This window comes from Syngnathoides biaculeatus, chromosome 16 (assembly GCF_019802595.1).
Source record: "Syngnathoides biaculeatus isolate LvHL_M chromosome 16, ASM1980259v1, whole genome shotgun sequence".
Lineage (NCBI taxonomy): Eukaryota > Metazoa > Chordata > Actinopteri > Syngnathiformes > Syngnathidae > Syngnathoides > Syngnathoides biaculeatus.
Genome location: NC_084655.1, coordinates 16219839 through 16234463, shown reverse-complemented (window position 1 = coordinate 16234463; position 14625 = coordinate 16219839). Strand labels below are relative to the sequence as shown.

At 46.3% G+C, this 14625-nt stretch overlaps 3 protein-coding genes across 4 annotated transcripts in view; 2 read left to right on the top strand and 1 right to left on the bottom strand.

Moving 5' to 3' along the window:
• Positions 1-2468, top strand: part of tnrc6c1 (trinucleotide repeat containing adaptor 6C1) — a 43206-nt gene extending 40738 nt beyond the window's left edge. Inside the window, exons 19-21 of one of the 2 annotated variants that reach the window (XR_009798878.1) lie at positions 37-176; positions 263-693; positions 778-2468. Coding sequence is in view for 1 of the 2 variants with exons in the window: in XM_061846951.1 (XP_061702935.1) it covers positions 37-176; positions 263-638 (516 nt within the window). In the remaining variant the exon portion in view is untranslated. Of the gene's footprint in view, positions 1-36; positions 177-262 lie in introns of both variants that reach the window. The other variant, XM_061846951.1, reaches the window with a different exon arrangement.
• A 5264-nt stretch (positions 2469-7732) lies between these two features.
• Positions 7733-10467, bottom strand: LOC133514706 (uncharacterized). Its single transcript, XM_061846582.1, has 4 exons — positions 10065-10467; positions 9629-9982; positions 8405-8511; positions 7733-8316 (listed from the first exon to the last, which is right to left on the bottom strand). Exons 1-4 carry the CDS (start codon positions 10111-10113, stop codon positions 8101-8103), a joined length of 726 nt encoding a protein of 241 aa, XP_061702566.1. The 5' UTR covers positions 10114-10467; the 3' UTR covers positions 7733-8100.
• Positions 10468-10561: 94 nt separating this feature from the next.
• On the top strand, positions 10562-14221 carry LOC133514705 (zona pellucida sperm-binding protein 3-like). The gene is made up of 10 exons (XM_061846581.1): positions 10562-10987; positions 11472-11587; positions 11658-11761; positions 11822-11996; positions 12897-13014; positions 13079-13161; positions 13454-13608; positions 13681-13836; positions 13905-14000; positions 14058-14221. Exons 1-10 carry the CDS (start codon positions 10616-10618, stop codon positions 14198-14200), a joined length of 1518 nt encoding a protein of 505 aa, XP_061702565.1. The 5' UTR covers positions 10562-10615; the 3' UTR covers positions 14201-14221.
• The last annotated feature ends 404 nt before the right edge of the window (positions 14222-14625 follow it).

Sequence of the window (14625 nt, the reverse complement as noted above, 5' to 3'; positions counted from 1 at the left end):
CGTGGCGCACCGTTGACCTCACCGTCTCTGTGGCAGATTGACGGTTCAACTCTGCGCACGCTGTGCATGCAGCACGGCCCGCTCATCACATTCCACCTCAACCTGACACAGGGCAACGCCGTGGTGCGTTACAGCTCCAAGGACGAAGCTGCCAAGGCTCAGAAGTCCCTGCACATGTAGGTCTTTGGCGGTTCTGAGGCGAGAGTCCTCCGGATGTCCCCGTGTTTCTCATTTGTGTCCCTCCGTCTGTCCCCCTGCCCAGGTGCGTGCTCGGGAACACCACCATTCTGGCGGAGTTTGCCGGAGAAGAGGAAGTCAATCGCTTCTTTGCACAAGGCCAGTCCCTCGGCGGGATGACCAGCTGGCAGGCCACTCCGGCCGCCAACCAGACCAGGATGGGCGGGTCCGGGTCCGGAGCCTCCCACCCCATTGGCCACGCGCCCCACTGGAACAACAACAACGGCGGCGGCGGAGGATCCGGCGGCACGAAGGCCGGCGGCGAGTTGCTGTGGGGCGGCGTGCAGCAGTATTCCAGCCTGTGGGGGCCCCCTAGTGGGGAGGAGGGTCGGGTGATGGGGAGTCCCAGCCCAATCAATACGCTGCTTCCTGGAGACCTGCTGAGCGGGGAGTCCATGTGAGGACAACGGAGCAAAATCTGTACGGAGATAATCAGCACGGGAGTAACCAATGAAGGTGAAGGAGGAGACTAGACGAGTCCATAAACTTGTCGCCTTCCTCTACTCCTTTTTTTTTTGTTTTTTGTTTTTTTTTTTAAAGGTGCAGTTCTGCTAAGTGAAAAGTCACATCGTTGAGCTTTTCCACCCGGAGACACGAGAAGATGTCTTTCATCCATTTCAAGAACACTTTTTACACGAGCGGGACGACGCGCACGCGTCATAACTGGCACGGTGACGAGCCGCCATCTTTAACTCGGCTTCATCCCTCTCGGCCTTTTCCCGAGGCAATCGTTACTGCACCTCAGAGACCCGGGAGAAGGCGTCATTCCCAAAGTTTGGAAAAGTTGCGGACTCTCAGCACTAATATTGGCCTTAACCTCCCCACCCGCTTCCCTCGCTCACTCTGTAACTCGCTGAAGAAGCATACGGACCCTCGCACACCCTTATCTCTGAGCCAGTGAAACTCGAGCGGAGAGTATTTGCTGCTGCGGAAGCAACCACAGCCGCCCCCCCACCCCGCCTACAAACTGTGCGGAGCCCCCACGTAAACGCTCTCAAAGGGAATGATGCAACTCTATTCGCCTTGTTCAAGCCATTTATTTTTGTAGTGCTTTTTTTTTCTTTTTTTCTTCAACCATTGCAAGCAAATTTAAGAAATGCTATTATTCAGATGTGTTCACAGAGGAAGGCAGGAGGGGGGGTTAGCGGGTTTACAGGGAGGGGGGGGGGGCATCGCATGTACAACTGTAAGATGTGATGAACTGTCGACATAAACCACTGCTATCACCGTGGCGCTGTAAGGATGAGGGAGGGGGTAAAAAAAAAAAAAAAAAAACAACGCACATCAGCTTGCAGTTTGATCTGCACCTCAGAACAGGAAGAAGAAAAAAAGGTGTGGACACGGTGCCCCCCACCTCCATCGCGCCACCCCCCCACACCCCTTTGTCACAAAGCAACCATTTCAAGCGACGTGCAATATACACCACAACAGACTGTACCGTCCATGCTCCCTACTGATCGAGAAGAGAACCACAAAAAAAAAACAACAAAAACAAACAAAAAAAAACAACAACAAGTCACGTGACCTGTGACCTGCTCCACCCTCAGACTACAGTATAACTGCCACTAAATCCCCTTAATCCCTCTCGGTGTGAGTGTGTTTGCGTTTGAGCTCAGGAGAGTAGCAAGCCGGTTTGTCTGATATTCAAGGACGTTCACTTATAGCACTTCTCAGCAGGCGACAAGTGTGTGTGTGTATTTGTGTGTAGAGAGAGCGCGAGAGAAGGCGTCGAACCAAAAAGAAAGGAGCCTTCTCTTTATTTGTTTTTTTTTGTTTATTTTCCTCATCTCATTGAACCCAAATGAAGGGCGTTAGAACCGAATGAAGTCCATGTGAAAGGCACCCCCCCCCCCCCCACTGTGTCCTGCCTGCTCGCCCGTCAACACCAAGATGGTGACAGGAGAAGCAACACCGGCGTAGAAAGTGACTGACTCGCCGAGTGGCTTCCAGCTTCACTCCCGGATCGAACACGGTAGCAAAGCGAAGAGCACTGCAAGGATCATGTGGTGTTTGGGGGGGTGGGGGGGGCAGGGATTCAAACGCACCCCTCAACTTTCGCACCATTTTTTTTTTTTTTTTTTTTAAATATGAAAGCCTTGTTTTTTTTTCCCGGACCGGAGATGCGCGTTGTACTCGCGTCGTTGGAGGCCGCTGAGTGCCTGCCTGCTTGTGGGGCGCCGTGTTCCGCAAGCAGATCTCAAAACCGAACCCCCCACCGCCGCAACCCCCCCCCTCCCCCCCCCCCGACTTCCTTCCTCTTCCTCCGGGCCGAGAGCAGCCCGCCTGTATTCAGTGTACTACTACTATTCTACTACTACTACAACTACTACTATTACTACTACTACGACTGCTGCCCTCAGCAACCTCCACTTCTCCTCCAAAACGGAGGCGTTTTTTTTTTTTTTGTTTTGTTTTTGTTTTTCTTGTCGCAATTATGTTACCGTCAATGTTTGCCGTCGCTGTTTGGATCATCGCCGATCGACGATATCACGGCTTTATGCAGCGTTGGGGCCGCTCGCCCGCTTCCCGTGTCCGTCCGTCGAGGATCGGCGGGGAGGGGAGGGGGTGGGGTCTCTCCTCGCCTCACCCCCCCCCACCCCCCGGCATTACGACTCACACACACACGCGCACACTCGGACACACACTGGTGCTTTATGTTTCACCTCTGGGAGCACTCGGTTCCTCTTGGAACCACCTCCACTGAGACGCAGCCTTCCACTTCTATGCAAAGAACAAGGAGGTGTGAACTCGCAGCCATCCCAGCACCCACCCCCCCTCCCAAAGTCACCTCTCCCCCCCCTCCGTCTGCCAAACGTCACCACTCCAACTCCACTCCACTCTTCACCATTTCTACCAAGGCAGCTTCCTGTCAAAAAGACCACCCGGATACATTTCTTCTTCTTCTTCTTCTTCTTCAGTCTCGTGCCAACTGACATCCAAATATCATGATCATGTGACGACGCCTGCCGGCTGCATGGTGGGAGGGATTTTGGAGGGGGCCATGTTGGAAGGAAGGAAAGAAGGAAGAGGAGGCGGTTTTGTGTCTGTGCACCGTTTTTGGGTCACATCGGGTACATCTTAAAAACCAAAAAACTGAATCTTTATCATCTTTTTTTTCCTTTTTTTGGGCGGGGAAAAATCATAAGAAAAACCTTTGGGGGAAAAAATGTTTTTTTTTATTTTATTTTTTAGTTCTGCACTCCAAATCTGAGGTGTGTCCTGTTTTCCTGCGAGCTTTTGCTTTCTCTCTCGGAGGAGTTTTGGCTTCCGACATGATCGCGGCGCCGGCTTGAAACAGGAACACGAATCAAGTTCGGTACTAAGTCTTAATTTTTATTTTTAAGCGTTTTTTTTTTTTTTTCTTTTCCACAGTCTTCTCCCCCCGACTTGTCGTTCACCAAAACAATCACTAATGCCTATTTTGGTCGTTCATTTATTCGCTGGTTTGTGTGCTTTTATTCCACACTGGACTTGAATCAAGGAAGTGGGCTCAGCAAAGAGGGTCGGGTGACCGGGACTCAAGGTCGGGTCTCAGATGTGCCCTGGAATTATCGGCACAGCACCAGCACTGAGGGCCGAGCCTCCACCCCCTTCCCCCCTCCCCCTATTTTTTTTTTTTTTTTAGCACCGTCCCCACAGCAAATTCTCTGTGTAGGTCAAATCCCTGCCACTCCTTTTTTTTTTTTTTTTTGTATTATTATATTTTTTTTTTTTCATTTTTAAAGAAAAGTTGCACGGACTCAAAGGCGACTGGAACGAGGAGGGGGAAAAAAAAAACAATCATGGATCAGATGACTGGGTCAGTGTCCCGAAAAAGAAGTTTAATGAGCGAAGTTCTATTTAAAGCAGGGGTGGGCAGCCTTTCCGCTTTATGTAAAAGTGGTTGAATTAGAATTGGCGGGGGGCGGGGGGGGGGGGGGTTAAGAAATGTTTAAAATCCATTTGTGGGGGTTTTTGAAAGGGGTGTTATTTGTTTTTAGAGTTACAAGGCTGGAAAAAAACAAACTCACAGGGTTCCCTACCCCTACTTTAAACAAATACCTGGGTTGAATATGCACATGGTAGTTCATACACATCACGGGCGTGTGTGTGCGTGCGTATGCGTGCGTGTGTGTCAGCATGTGTGTGTGTGGCCCCATGCACCCACCCCAACATCGATGAGATCATAAACATATCAGATGAATACAAAAAAAAAATAATGAAAACAAATACTTGAATCAAAAGAAGCGCCAATAATGTAATGTGAAAACTTTTTCCTGTTTTTGTTTCCAATTCAAGAAATGTTGAAAAAAAAAAAAGGATTGATTTTGAAAAGGCAAAACAAATGTGTGTGTGTGTGTGTGCGCGCGCGCGTGTTTGCACAGGGCTGCTTGGACCGTAGTTGCGCGTGCGTGCGTGAATGCGAGCGTGTCGGCCATGGAGTTGGTTTCTTTCGAAACTCAGTATTGTTGTGACTTCTAGCCTCTATAGCGTTGCACTGAGTGTCCTCATCCAGCTAAACCCGACGACATGACACAAGTACCGAAGGGGGACAGTTCATGTGTGCGTGTTTACTCAAGGACTAAAAGAATACGTGTGTTTGTTTTTAACGTCATGTTTATCTACCTTTAGTGGCTTTCATCGTGGACAATAATCCAAGGGAAGTGTGGATCGTATTTGAGTATTGCACCATATTTTTTTTTTCCCCAGACTATGAGCTGCGTCAGAAAGGTTCCAGGACTGGTATTAGTGAAGGAGTTGCGACGGATACCCAAATTCACAAATGTATCATCTTGATTCATCTGCGGGAAGAGGGAAGAGCATCAGACAGTTCCGGAAGGGAAGTCTGGGGAAAGTGGGAATGAATTAGAATGGGGGGGGGGGGGAGTTGGGAGGTCGGATTTGAAACGTAGCGCTTGTGATAGCAGTCCTAGAACATTCCAGACACACCTCAAAAAAAAAAAAAAAAAGACCCAAAAAAATGTTATGTATAAAAAGAAAAAGGACAAAAAAACAAGAAAAAAAAAGTATTTTACATACCTGTGGCCATAGATGTTTTGGGGTAGAATGACTTCTGCTGTTTGAGGTGCCTACCTTTTTATTTTCATTTTTTTTTGTTCTCTCTTCTTCTTCTTCTCACTCATTTCATCGTACCCGCCAGGCCACTGACAGTTTACAAAACACTTAACGTTTTCCTTCTGGAGTTCCAAAAGAATTAAACGATGGGATGGGTGATTTAAAAAAAAAAAAAACAAACAAAACAAAAAAAAAAGTACAAATGCTTCCATTTTTCAAAGTGCAACACAGAAAGATTTCTCGTGTTACTTTAAGAACTCTGGGATCTAACAGGTTTTGTTTCGTTCTGTTTTCTGTCGGACTATCCGAAAGCCTGTATGGTTTTTTTTTTTTTTTTGATTCTGTATATTTTTTACTTTATACAAAACAAAAACAAAACACAAAAAAAGAGAGAGAGAGAGAGAGAGAGAGAGAGAGAGAGAGAGAGAGAGACAATTGCTTACTATCTTGCACACATGGAAAAAGTGGATCTCGTCTCAGGAAGGCCAGGGTTCCAGAGTACCAACTCCGCATCATTTTAATGTACATTTTGATGACAAATATTATGACGAATCATCTAAGCACTGAAAAGTTATGGATTTGAGAAGGAGGAGCAAATACCTGTCGCGTCGAAATCCGTAGCAGTTACGTAATAACCAAATAACGGACTTTAAATAATTATGGAGTGCTTTATATATATATTAAAAAAATCTATATATTAAAATTGCTTTACATTTCAAAACAAAAAAAATGTGGATTGTTTAAAAAAAACGTGAGAGACCGTAAATAAGATGCAAATTGCTGTATAGTTTTTCTTGAGGTCCCATCCTGACTGAATCAGGAGTGTTGTGCATTATTATTATTATTATTGAGGGTTTTTGTGTGTGTGTGTGTGTGGCTTTTTTTTTTTTTTTTTTGGAAAGAAGATGATGTTTGTGAAAACGAGGAGCTGGTTGGAAAGGAACACGAAACTATGCACAAGTGTTGGAGGAGCCGTGGGTGGTGATTTCATGGCCTATACTGATGTGGCTGAATTATTGCAGGGGTTTTACGTGGGTGGGGGGGGGGTTCCAATATGTGTATTGTTCATTTTTTGATATCTGTTCCCTGATTCCGATCGACCTAGCGTTACATCGCCATGCTGTGTATTCCTAAGAAAAAATGGAGGAAAAAAAAAACTGAGCATCTCACTCTTTAGCACTGTGGGATTCCAGCCTGTCACCCTCAAAATGTTTTTTTTTTCTCTCAGCCGGTGTTTGGAATTATTTTTTTTGGGGGGGGGGGTGTATTAAAAATGTCTGTACTGAGATTTAATATTTTTTTTTTCAAAGTCGGTGGCTTGTAATGTTTTATTTTGATTTTTTTTTTCTCTCTGTATATCTTTCTCCTCATAGAATGTGATTGTTCAAATGACATGCACCGAAAAACAAAAAATGTTTTCATGAACTATGGAGCTTCTTTCAGATATTAATAAAATAGCAATTTTTTTCTCAGCTGTTTAAGAAAACACGGCGTGGTCTTTGTGATCGGGCTGTGGGGTGTGAGTTCAGCGCTTCGCTTCGGCGTCGCGGTTGTGAGGTTGCGGGTTTGAATCTGAGCTGGGTTCTGGATGTGTGGAGTTTGCGTGGTCTCCCCTTGTTGGGGTGGGGGGGGTCTCGCTACGTTGGCTTCCTCCCACATTCCAATAAAATGTACTTTAGGTTTATTGAAGACCAATTGAGCCACTGAGATGTGACTGAAAAAAATATATATTATTGTAGTATAATATTAACATAAGTAATAGTGCAATTGCTCCGCAGCTATCTTGGTGCAAAGGAACTATGTTGGAGTTGCAACGCTTCATATGGATAAAAGTGCTTTTTTAAAAAAAAAAAAAAATATATATATATATATAATATACAGCGAAGAAAATAAGTATTTGAACACTGTGGTATATTGCAAGTTCTCCCACTTGGAAATCAGGGTATGGACATGGAGTGGAGGTGGACTTTTAAAGGCGGACTAACAGGTCTTTGAGGGTCAGAATTCTAGCTGATAGACAGGTGTTCAAAGACTTATTTGCAGCTGTATCACACACACACACACAAATAAATCGTTAAAAAAATATATACATTGTGATTTCTGGATTTTTCTTTTTAGATTTATCTCTCAGTGGATGTGCACGTACGATGAAAATTTCAGCCCCCTCCATGATTCCTAAGTGGGAGAACTTGCAATATAGCAGGGTGTTCAAATACTTATTTTCTTCACTGTACGTATATCTATCTACTTGTAAATCTATAATAGTACATACTGTATTCCAATATGCAATAGACTTGTCACGATACCATATCAAAATACAATGTTATCATCCATAATACAGTAGTCTTAATTTTGCCTCTATCCCTGACCTATTTGTATAATGTAGGTTATACACTGTTTATAATAAACAATACACCAAACACAAGCTACCACCTTTTGGCATTTAGGAGCCGAGCAAAAATAATTAAGCTTTATTTAAACAAAAGAAGGGCTTTGTCGGGAACAAAAATGTAAATACATCCTTCCATCCGTTATCTGAGCCGCTTATCCTCACGAGGGTGGCGGGAGTGCTGGAGCCTATCCCAGCTGTCATCGGGCAGGAGGCGGGGCACACCCTGAACTGGTTGCCAGCCAATCGACAGACAACAGTCGCACTCACAATCACACGTTGGGGCAGTGCGGGCAAATTGATGATTGGGGGACTGGATGTGGGCCGCAAGATACATTTTGCCCACCCCTTTAGTAATTCCAGCTTTAAAAAACAAATTTTTTTGATTTTTTTTTTTTTTTTTTTACACGGATCTCCATTCAGGCTCTGAGGGTGGTGACGTGTCTGGGGCAAGCGTAGTAGTTGTCCTGCGTTTGTCTCACAGACGTGTTAGCATACAATGGCGACGTGAGCTCCTCCTCCAGGACTTCCCGCTTGATCAGCGGCACGCCGGACTTTTGCTGCTTCCTGGTCATTTCCTCATAGATGGGAACAACAGCTGGGGGTGCCGGCGGTGGAGGACGCCTCGTCTTCACCTAAAACCCATTTTGCGCCTCGTTCAGGTAACGCATCTTGAGAAGTCCCGTCCGCCTTTTTGGGTCGGACTTCTTTGGGTCTACTTACGCGCTCTTGCACGGCAAGCCACGCAAGCATGAGCAGGACGAGGCCCGCCGCCGCAAAGATGGTCATGAGCAGCGGGGGGTAGCTGGAGGAGCACCGGCACGGCTTCCCTGTGCGGACAATCACAGACAAAAAAGGAATTATTTTTTAAAGAATGTTTATAACCAAGCGCGAGGTTTAATCGTAAAAATAGTGTGATCAAGTGGAGTTTAAAAAAAAAAAACATTTTATCGTGCAGTCTTTCCCAAAGTTTGTAAGCAACGCCCCTCCCGACCCCCAAAAATTCCGACATGCATCCTTCGTTGTTCATTGCTGCCTTGAGATATGAGTTCAAATCATCTTTTTCCATCAAAATAAATGGAAATGCACCAGAAAAAAATCTACACTACATACAAACATAGCTATAACATAATAAAATATAAAAAAGTGAACAGTTTGTGGCGGCGTAGTGGTTCAGCTGGTAAAGTTCTGAGGACTCGGGTTTGTACCCAGCCCCGCCTGTGTGGAGTTTGTACGTTCTCGCCGTGCCCGCGTGGGTTTTCTCCGGGAACTCCGGTTTCGTCCCACATCCTCAAAAACATGCAACATTAATTGGACACTCTAAATTTTCCCCACAGGTGTGATTGAGTGCGAGTGGTTGTTCGTCTGTACGTGCCCTGCGATTGGCTGGCGATCAGTTCAGGGTGTACCCCGCCCCCTGCCCGTTGACAGCTGGGATCGGCTCCAGCGACCCTCGTGAGGATAAGCGGCAAAGAAAATGGATGAGCAGTTTGTGCATCATGATTGGGTGGCTCTACCTCTGGTGTGTCCACATTGGCCACCTGGGGGCAACCCATTGTTGAGGCTATTCGTTAGCCCGTCGGTGGCGTTTATTTGCTTATGAACCGAGTTGAGTTCATTTCCACCGTTAAGCACTGATAACTCACACATAAGTCACATTTTTGCAAAAAAAAAAAAAAAAAAAAACATCAAATGACAGCTCATACCGCGAAAAACTACTAAGGTTGTTTGTATCTCAACACCTGGGGCGTTGAACTAAGGTTGTGGTGGTGGGTGGGGGAGGAGGTATGGTGAAAAACTTGAAAAAATCAAATCCTGAAGTCTACAACCACGCACTGAATTATATTATTTATTGCGAATAATGAATTGTAAATTGAAACCAATTGGACAAATTCTGGTACAGGGAAGTCTTGATCCAGTCGAAGCGGAAGTGGTTCAACGACTTACCTGAGGCGTCGACCAGCAAGAAGACCTCCTGAGTGATGAAGACGCGCTGTGAGCCGTTTTCCCGGTCCAGGTTCTCGCACACGTACAGGCCCGAGTCACCTTGCTCCAAGTGCGACAGGGTCACCTTGACCCACGAGGAGTTGCGTCCGGACAGCTGCAGGCGGCGCTTGTAGTCGGGGTCCAGCCGGAGCTCGCCGGAGCTCCCCCGAGCCAAGGACAGCAGGGTGGTCTGGGATTGGCCTCTCCGGTGGTACAGGTGGACGCTCGCGAGGCCGCCGTGGTCCTGCAGAGGGGGGCACGAGAGCTCCACAGACTGCTTTTCTGGCAGCTGCACAAAGGTCACGTCTGCGCTGACTGAAAACACAAAACAAACAAACAAAAACATGTCAATGAGCAAAAATCCTGACATTCAGCTAAAGATGAACTCCATTCTGACCCTTTAAGAGCCGAGCGGTGACGAGAACGAACACGACGCTGGCCTCCATCGCTGCTCTTCAACGTTTTGCACTAAAGCTCAGCCACAATGAGCCTCCTCCCGTTTCCTGCGCTCACTTTATTTGTTGTTCTTCGCCACAAAGCAGGAAGCAAGATCACGGCCGCAAAAGCACACCGCGTCTTTTTCTTATTCTGCCCGTTCACTATGGCGGCTGGCTTTGGCCCTTGTTTGAAACAATACAGTCCTTGCAAGGCAGACATTTTTGTTGAACATTATGCGATCGATCGATCTATCTATCTATCTATCTATCTATCTATCTATCTATCTATCTATCTATCTATCTATCTATCTATCTATCTATCTATCTATCTATCTATCTATCTATCTATCGATCGATCGATCTCCTAGATTGCCCGCACGTGCTTGATTAGTGTCTGATGGGACTCAGGTGCGCAGTTGTGCCCTCACCCGATTGGCTGCCTCATAAAAAGGTCCCCAGCCGTCCGCCATCTTAGCGGAGGACAAGCGCTTGTGTCCAGTGGCCCTCAGCGATGGCGGCTTTACTCGTTGTTCTCTTGTTGTCGGGCGTGACCGCCTCGCTGGCTGCCAGTGACTTTGTGTACGTGAAACCGGGTTTCGCAGGTTACCGCCAAAAGGACCCCAGGCAACAAGTTCCGGCGACGAAACAGCAGCAGCAGCAGCAGCAGCAGCGGCGGCCCCTCAACACGGTCCGGGTGACCTGCCACCCGGACTCCCTGGAGATCCTGATCCAAGCCGACCTGTTTGGGGTGGGCTCGCCCGTCCACAGCTACGAGGTGCGCCTCGGGGTGGAGCGCAACGACGGCTTGTGCAGCGCAGCACCGGCCTCTGCCCACGAGTACAGGATTCTTGTTGGACTGCTGGACTGCGGCACCAAATATTGGGTAAGATTCCTAAACCAGTGTTTCCCGAGCTTTTAATTTTTTTTATTTTTTTTTTTGGGGGGGGGGGGCCGAACTGAAAAAATACTAAATTCTCCAAGTAACTACTCTGTATGAGGAATCTCCAATTTAACTCAATTTGAATGCCAGTGGAGAGGTTTCCAATGACGTCACCGCAGTGCTTAGCCCAATCGGGAAAATTAATGATGGCAAAAAAAGCTTCACCTGGCACCTGTGTTTGCTGACCTTTGACACAAGATGGCGTAATTGGAAACCTATCCATAGGTGCAAAGATTTGTAGCTTCTGACAAATGTGGGGGGGGGGGGGAACTGAGTTACTGATTCCTATTGAGTGGGTTTTTTTTTTTTTTTTTGGCTGCTAGTGACATACTGAAATTTCCCTTTCCCTTCATTACTGGGTGTAGTTAACTTGTGCACCACTTGGTACTTGGCCCGTGTTCTGATTGCATCGTCCATGTTCCCACAGATGACCGACGTGTCCCTCGTGTACACCAACCTGCTCGTGTACACCCCCGCGCCGACTCCCGACGGCCTGATCCGAATGGACGGCGCGGTCGTCCCGATCGAGTGTCACTACGCGAGGTGAGCGTACTAGCGTGCGCGCTCGTGTTTGTAGGAAGTAGTTCTAATGTTGCGCTTTTTGCCTTTTTAGGCGCTACAGTCTGTCCAGTTCTTCCCTCACACCCACCTGGATCCCCTTCATGGCCACACAAGCGGCAGTGGAAACTCTGGACTTCAAGCTCAGAATTATGACTGGTATGTGTTGGAAATTTTTTTTTTTTTTTAAATTCGGCTCTTACAAGCGTTTACTTGCAGATGACTGGCAGCACGAGAGGGGCGTGAACGTGTACTACTTGGGCGAGCCCATTTTCATCGAGGCCTCGGTCCGAGTGGGCCACCACGTGGGCCTGCGCGTCTTCCTGAGCAGCTGCGTGGCCACGCTGCAGCCTGACATCCACTCTGTGCCCAGATACGTCTTCATTGACAACGGGTGAGGAACAAAAATTATGGAAATTTGGGCTATTTTTGCTATTGAGTGCAGTACTCAAAATTGGGCCTTGACAAAGATGTATTTTTTTTTTTTTTTTTTTTTTAAATGGATGTAGTTTCATGAGTTTTACATGGGCAAAAACAGGAATTTATCAGCTAGCAAATTACTGCTTTACATTTTTTTTTTTCTTTTCCTTATTTTTAAGGTTCCTAATTTGTTTAGCAAGCTCCTTCTGAAGTTGATTCAGGACTATTGGCTTGAGTTCAGGCAAGAAATGGGCAGGGTTTTATTTTATTAATTTTAAGATTTAACTTGAATGTAGCACTTAGGTTAAAGAATCACAAATTTGCAGTTCTACTTTATGAGGAAAATGCTTTCTTAGACTAGATTTTGTAAAATGGTTTTTAGGGGAGGGGGTTGGGCTGGTAGGCTAAAGCTCTGAACTGACTGTCAAATTGTTGCGGTCTGAGGGCTCCCGATGCTTAAAAAGTCTCCTTGTGATTAATGCGCATGGGTGTATATTTTGTAACCTTCCAGCCAGTCTGAAACATCCCCATCCATGCTACAACTTGTCACAGAACGTTCATGTTCGCTATAAACTTCTCAAAGATAAACACAGCGAATGTATATCTTATCAACTTTTGTTTTAGGGTTATAATGTATGTTTGTGCCCTCTACCTAGAAGAAGGGGAACTATGAGACTGGGGTTTTCCCAGTAAGCGTCTGACGTGTACCCAGAGTTCCCCTGTTGGTAAACTCATGCGCCTTCATCACAAGGAGACTTTTCAGCATGGAGGAGCGCTCAGACATCGCACCGGCAGAAGAAATGCTCCGTTTAATGTAGAACTGCAAAAAATGTTAATGTGTAAAATGACCCTTTCCTCCCCCCTCTCCTTTCAGTTGCCTGTTGGATTCCAAGCTTCATCCTTCCAAGTCTCGCTTCCTGGTGAGGACTCAAGATGACAAGCTGCAATTTGTCATCGACGCGTTCAGGTTCCACAATGAGGACCGCGGAGAGGTGAGACTTTTTAAATTAATCTGCTTTTGGAAAATGCTTTAATGGCTAATTTTCTTTTGTGCAGCTTTACATCACGTGCCTCTTGAATGCCGTGTCGGTCCACGACGCCGAGGCCCCCAACAAAGCCTGCACCTTTATCAATGGAAGGCAAGTGTTTGCTTTAATTTTGGATTAACTGGGCTGTGATTGGGTCAAAGGTCACCATTTTTAAATTAAGACAGGAAAATTGGGTACAAACTGTAAATTTGAATCTTTGGCTTTTAATGGACCTTTTCCTAAGTTGCTATATATTGTGTATAGATCCTAAATGTTTACAATTTAAACTGTACTGCTTATCCTCACTAGATTTTTGAAGCAGCAATATTACTTTATAATTCAAATGTTCAGTAGGCCAGATTTTTAAAGGCTGGCTGTACTTCGCCCCCCCCCCCCCCTTCAGGTGGCGTTCAGCTGACGGCAATGACTACCTATGCGGGTATTGTCAAAGCCAAAGTGAAGCTGGACAAGCTCAAAGTAAACCCGCCAAGTTCAGTCCTCGTGGTTTCAGCAAGCCTGCGCAACCAGAATCTCATTGGAGCAAACTTCCTGCTAGCGGTACGCTTCAATATCACCAATGGCACCAACAGCAATTTGCTTGACTCTCCTCGCCCCCACTTTTTAATCCAGGATTGGAACACCATGCAAAAGTGGGTCCCGTGTTGGTTCTCCCCAAGCAGACTGGTTGGGCTGTCCCTGACAGGGAGCTGCCGCCGCTGCTCCAAAAACTCAGCAGGCCTGCTCTGTACGGCAGCCAATGGATGAGTGGCCTCAATTACTTGAAGGGTGAGTTTGGTTCTGGGGTAACACCAGACTCTGAGCTTCTCGGCTAAAGCTGCGTTTCTTTGGTTTAGACCCCGAGAACGGACAGCTTCCTGGTCTGATCACTGAAGACTTTTCCGACGAAGACCTCCCCCTTGTCGACCCCACAAGTGAACTGGATCTGAAAGGTAAACTAGATTCTTTTGTAACGCGTGAACTGGGTCTCATGCTTGTTTCTGATGCAGATGAGTACGAACTGGAGACAGCAACCATCCTACCCGATGAACAAGATGACAACTCCACTGAGCTGGTCGACCACCAACCTGACGTGGACGTCACGATCGTCTCCAATTCAACTGATGCGCAGTCTGACTCTAAGAAAAAATAAAATTATTTAATGGCTCTGAAATTCATGTACCTTGTCTTTGTATATGGGACAATTAAGCTTGAGTAACAAAGGCCCTAATTTTCGGTGTTGGAATGAACTCATAATTAGTTGCTGTCAACCTGTTAAACAGATCCAGCAACAAAGTATTTGTATGTCCAGACATTTTTCTACGCTTTCAAACTTTTCCGTGTAAATATCAATGACTTACTCACCAGATGCATGTGTAGATCCAGTTGTCCAAGACAAGCGGAATCGAATTAACGGTCCAATTTCTTATCGGTGAAAACATTGACTTCGGCATTAAATACGGGTCCTCTATGCCATGTTTATCAAATTTTTCCACGTTTTGTTTTTCACCTAAATGTTGAACAATATCAGACGACGCTGGGCGTCATGCTATAAGACATTTTCGTGTCTCCTACCGA

Coding starts and splice junctions, on each gene's coding strand:
- LOC133514706 (XM_061846582.1), bottom strand. CDS start 10,113: ATGGAGGCCAGCGTCGTGTTCGTTCTCGTCACCGCTCGGCTCTTAAAG. Junction 9,983..10,064: donor CACCGCTCGGCTCTTAAAGG/GTCAGAATGGAG, acceptor TTGTGTTTTCAG/TCAGCGCAGACGTGACCTTT. Junction 8,512..9,628: donor CTTGCTGGTCGACGCCTCAG/GTAAGTCGTTGA, acceptor TTGTCCGCACAG/GGAAGCCGTGCCGGTGCTCC.
- LOC133514705 (XM_061846581.1), top strand. CDS start 10,616: ATGGCGGCTTTACTCGTTGTTCTCTTGTTGTCGGGCGTGACCGCCTCG. Junction 13,609..13,680: donor GAGCAAACTTCCTGCTAGCG/GTACGCTTCAAT, acceptor TTTTTAATCCAG/GATTGGAACACCATGCAAAA. Junction 13,837..13,904: donor TGGCCTCAATTACTTGAAGG/GTGAGTTTGGTT, acceptor TCTTTGGTTTAG/ACCCCGAGAACGGACAGCTT.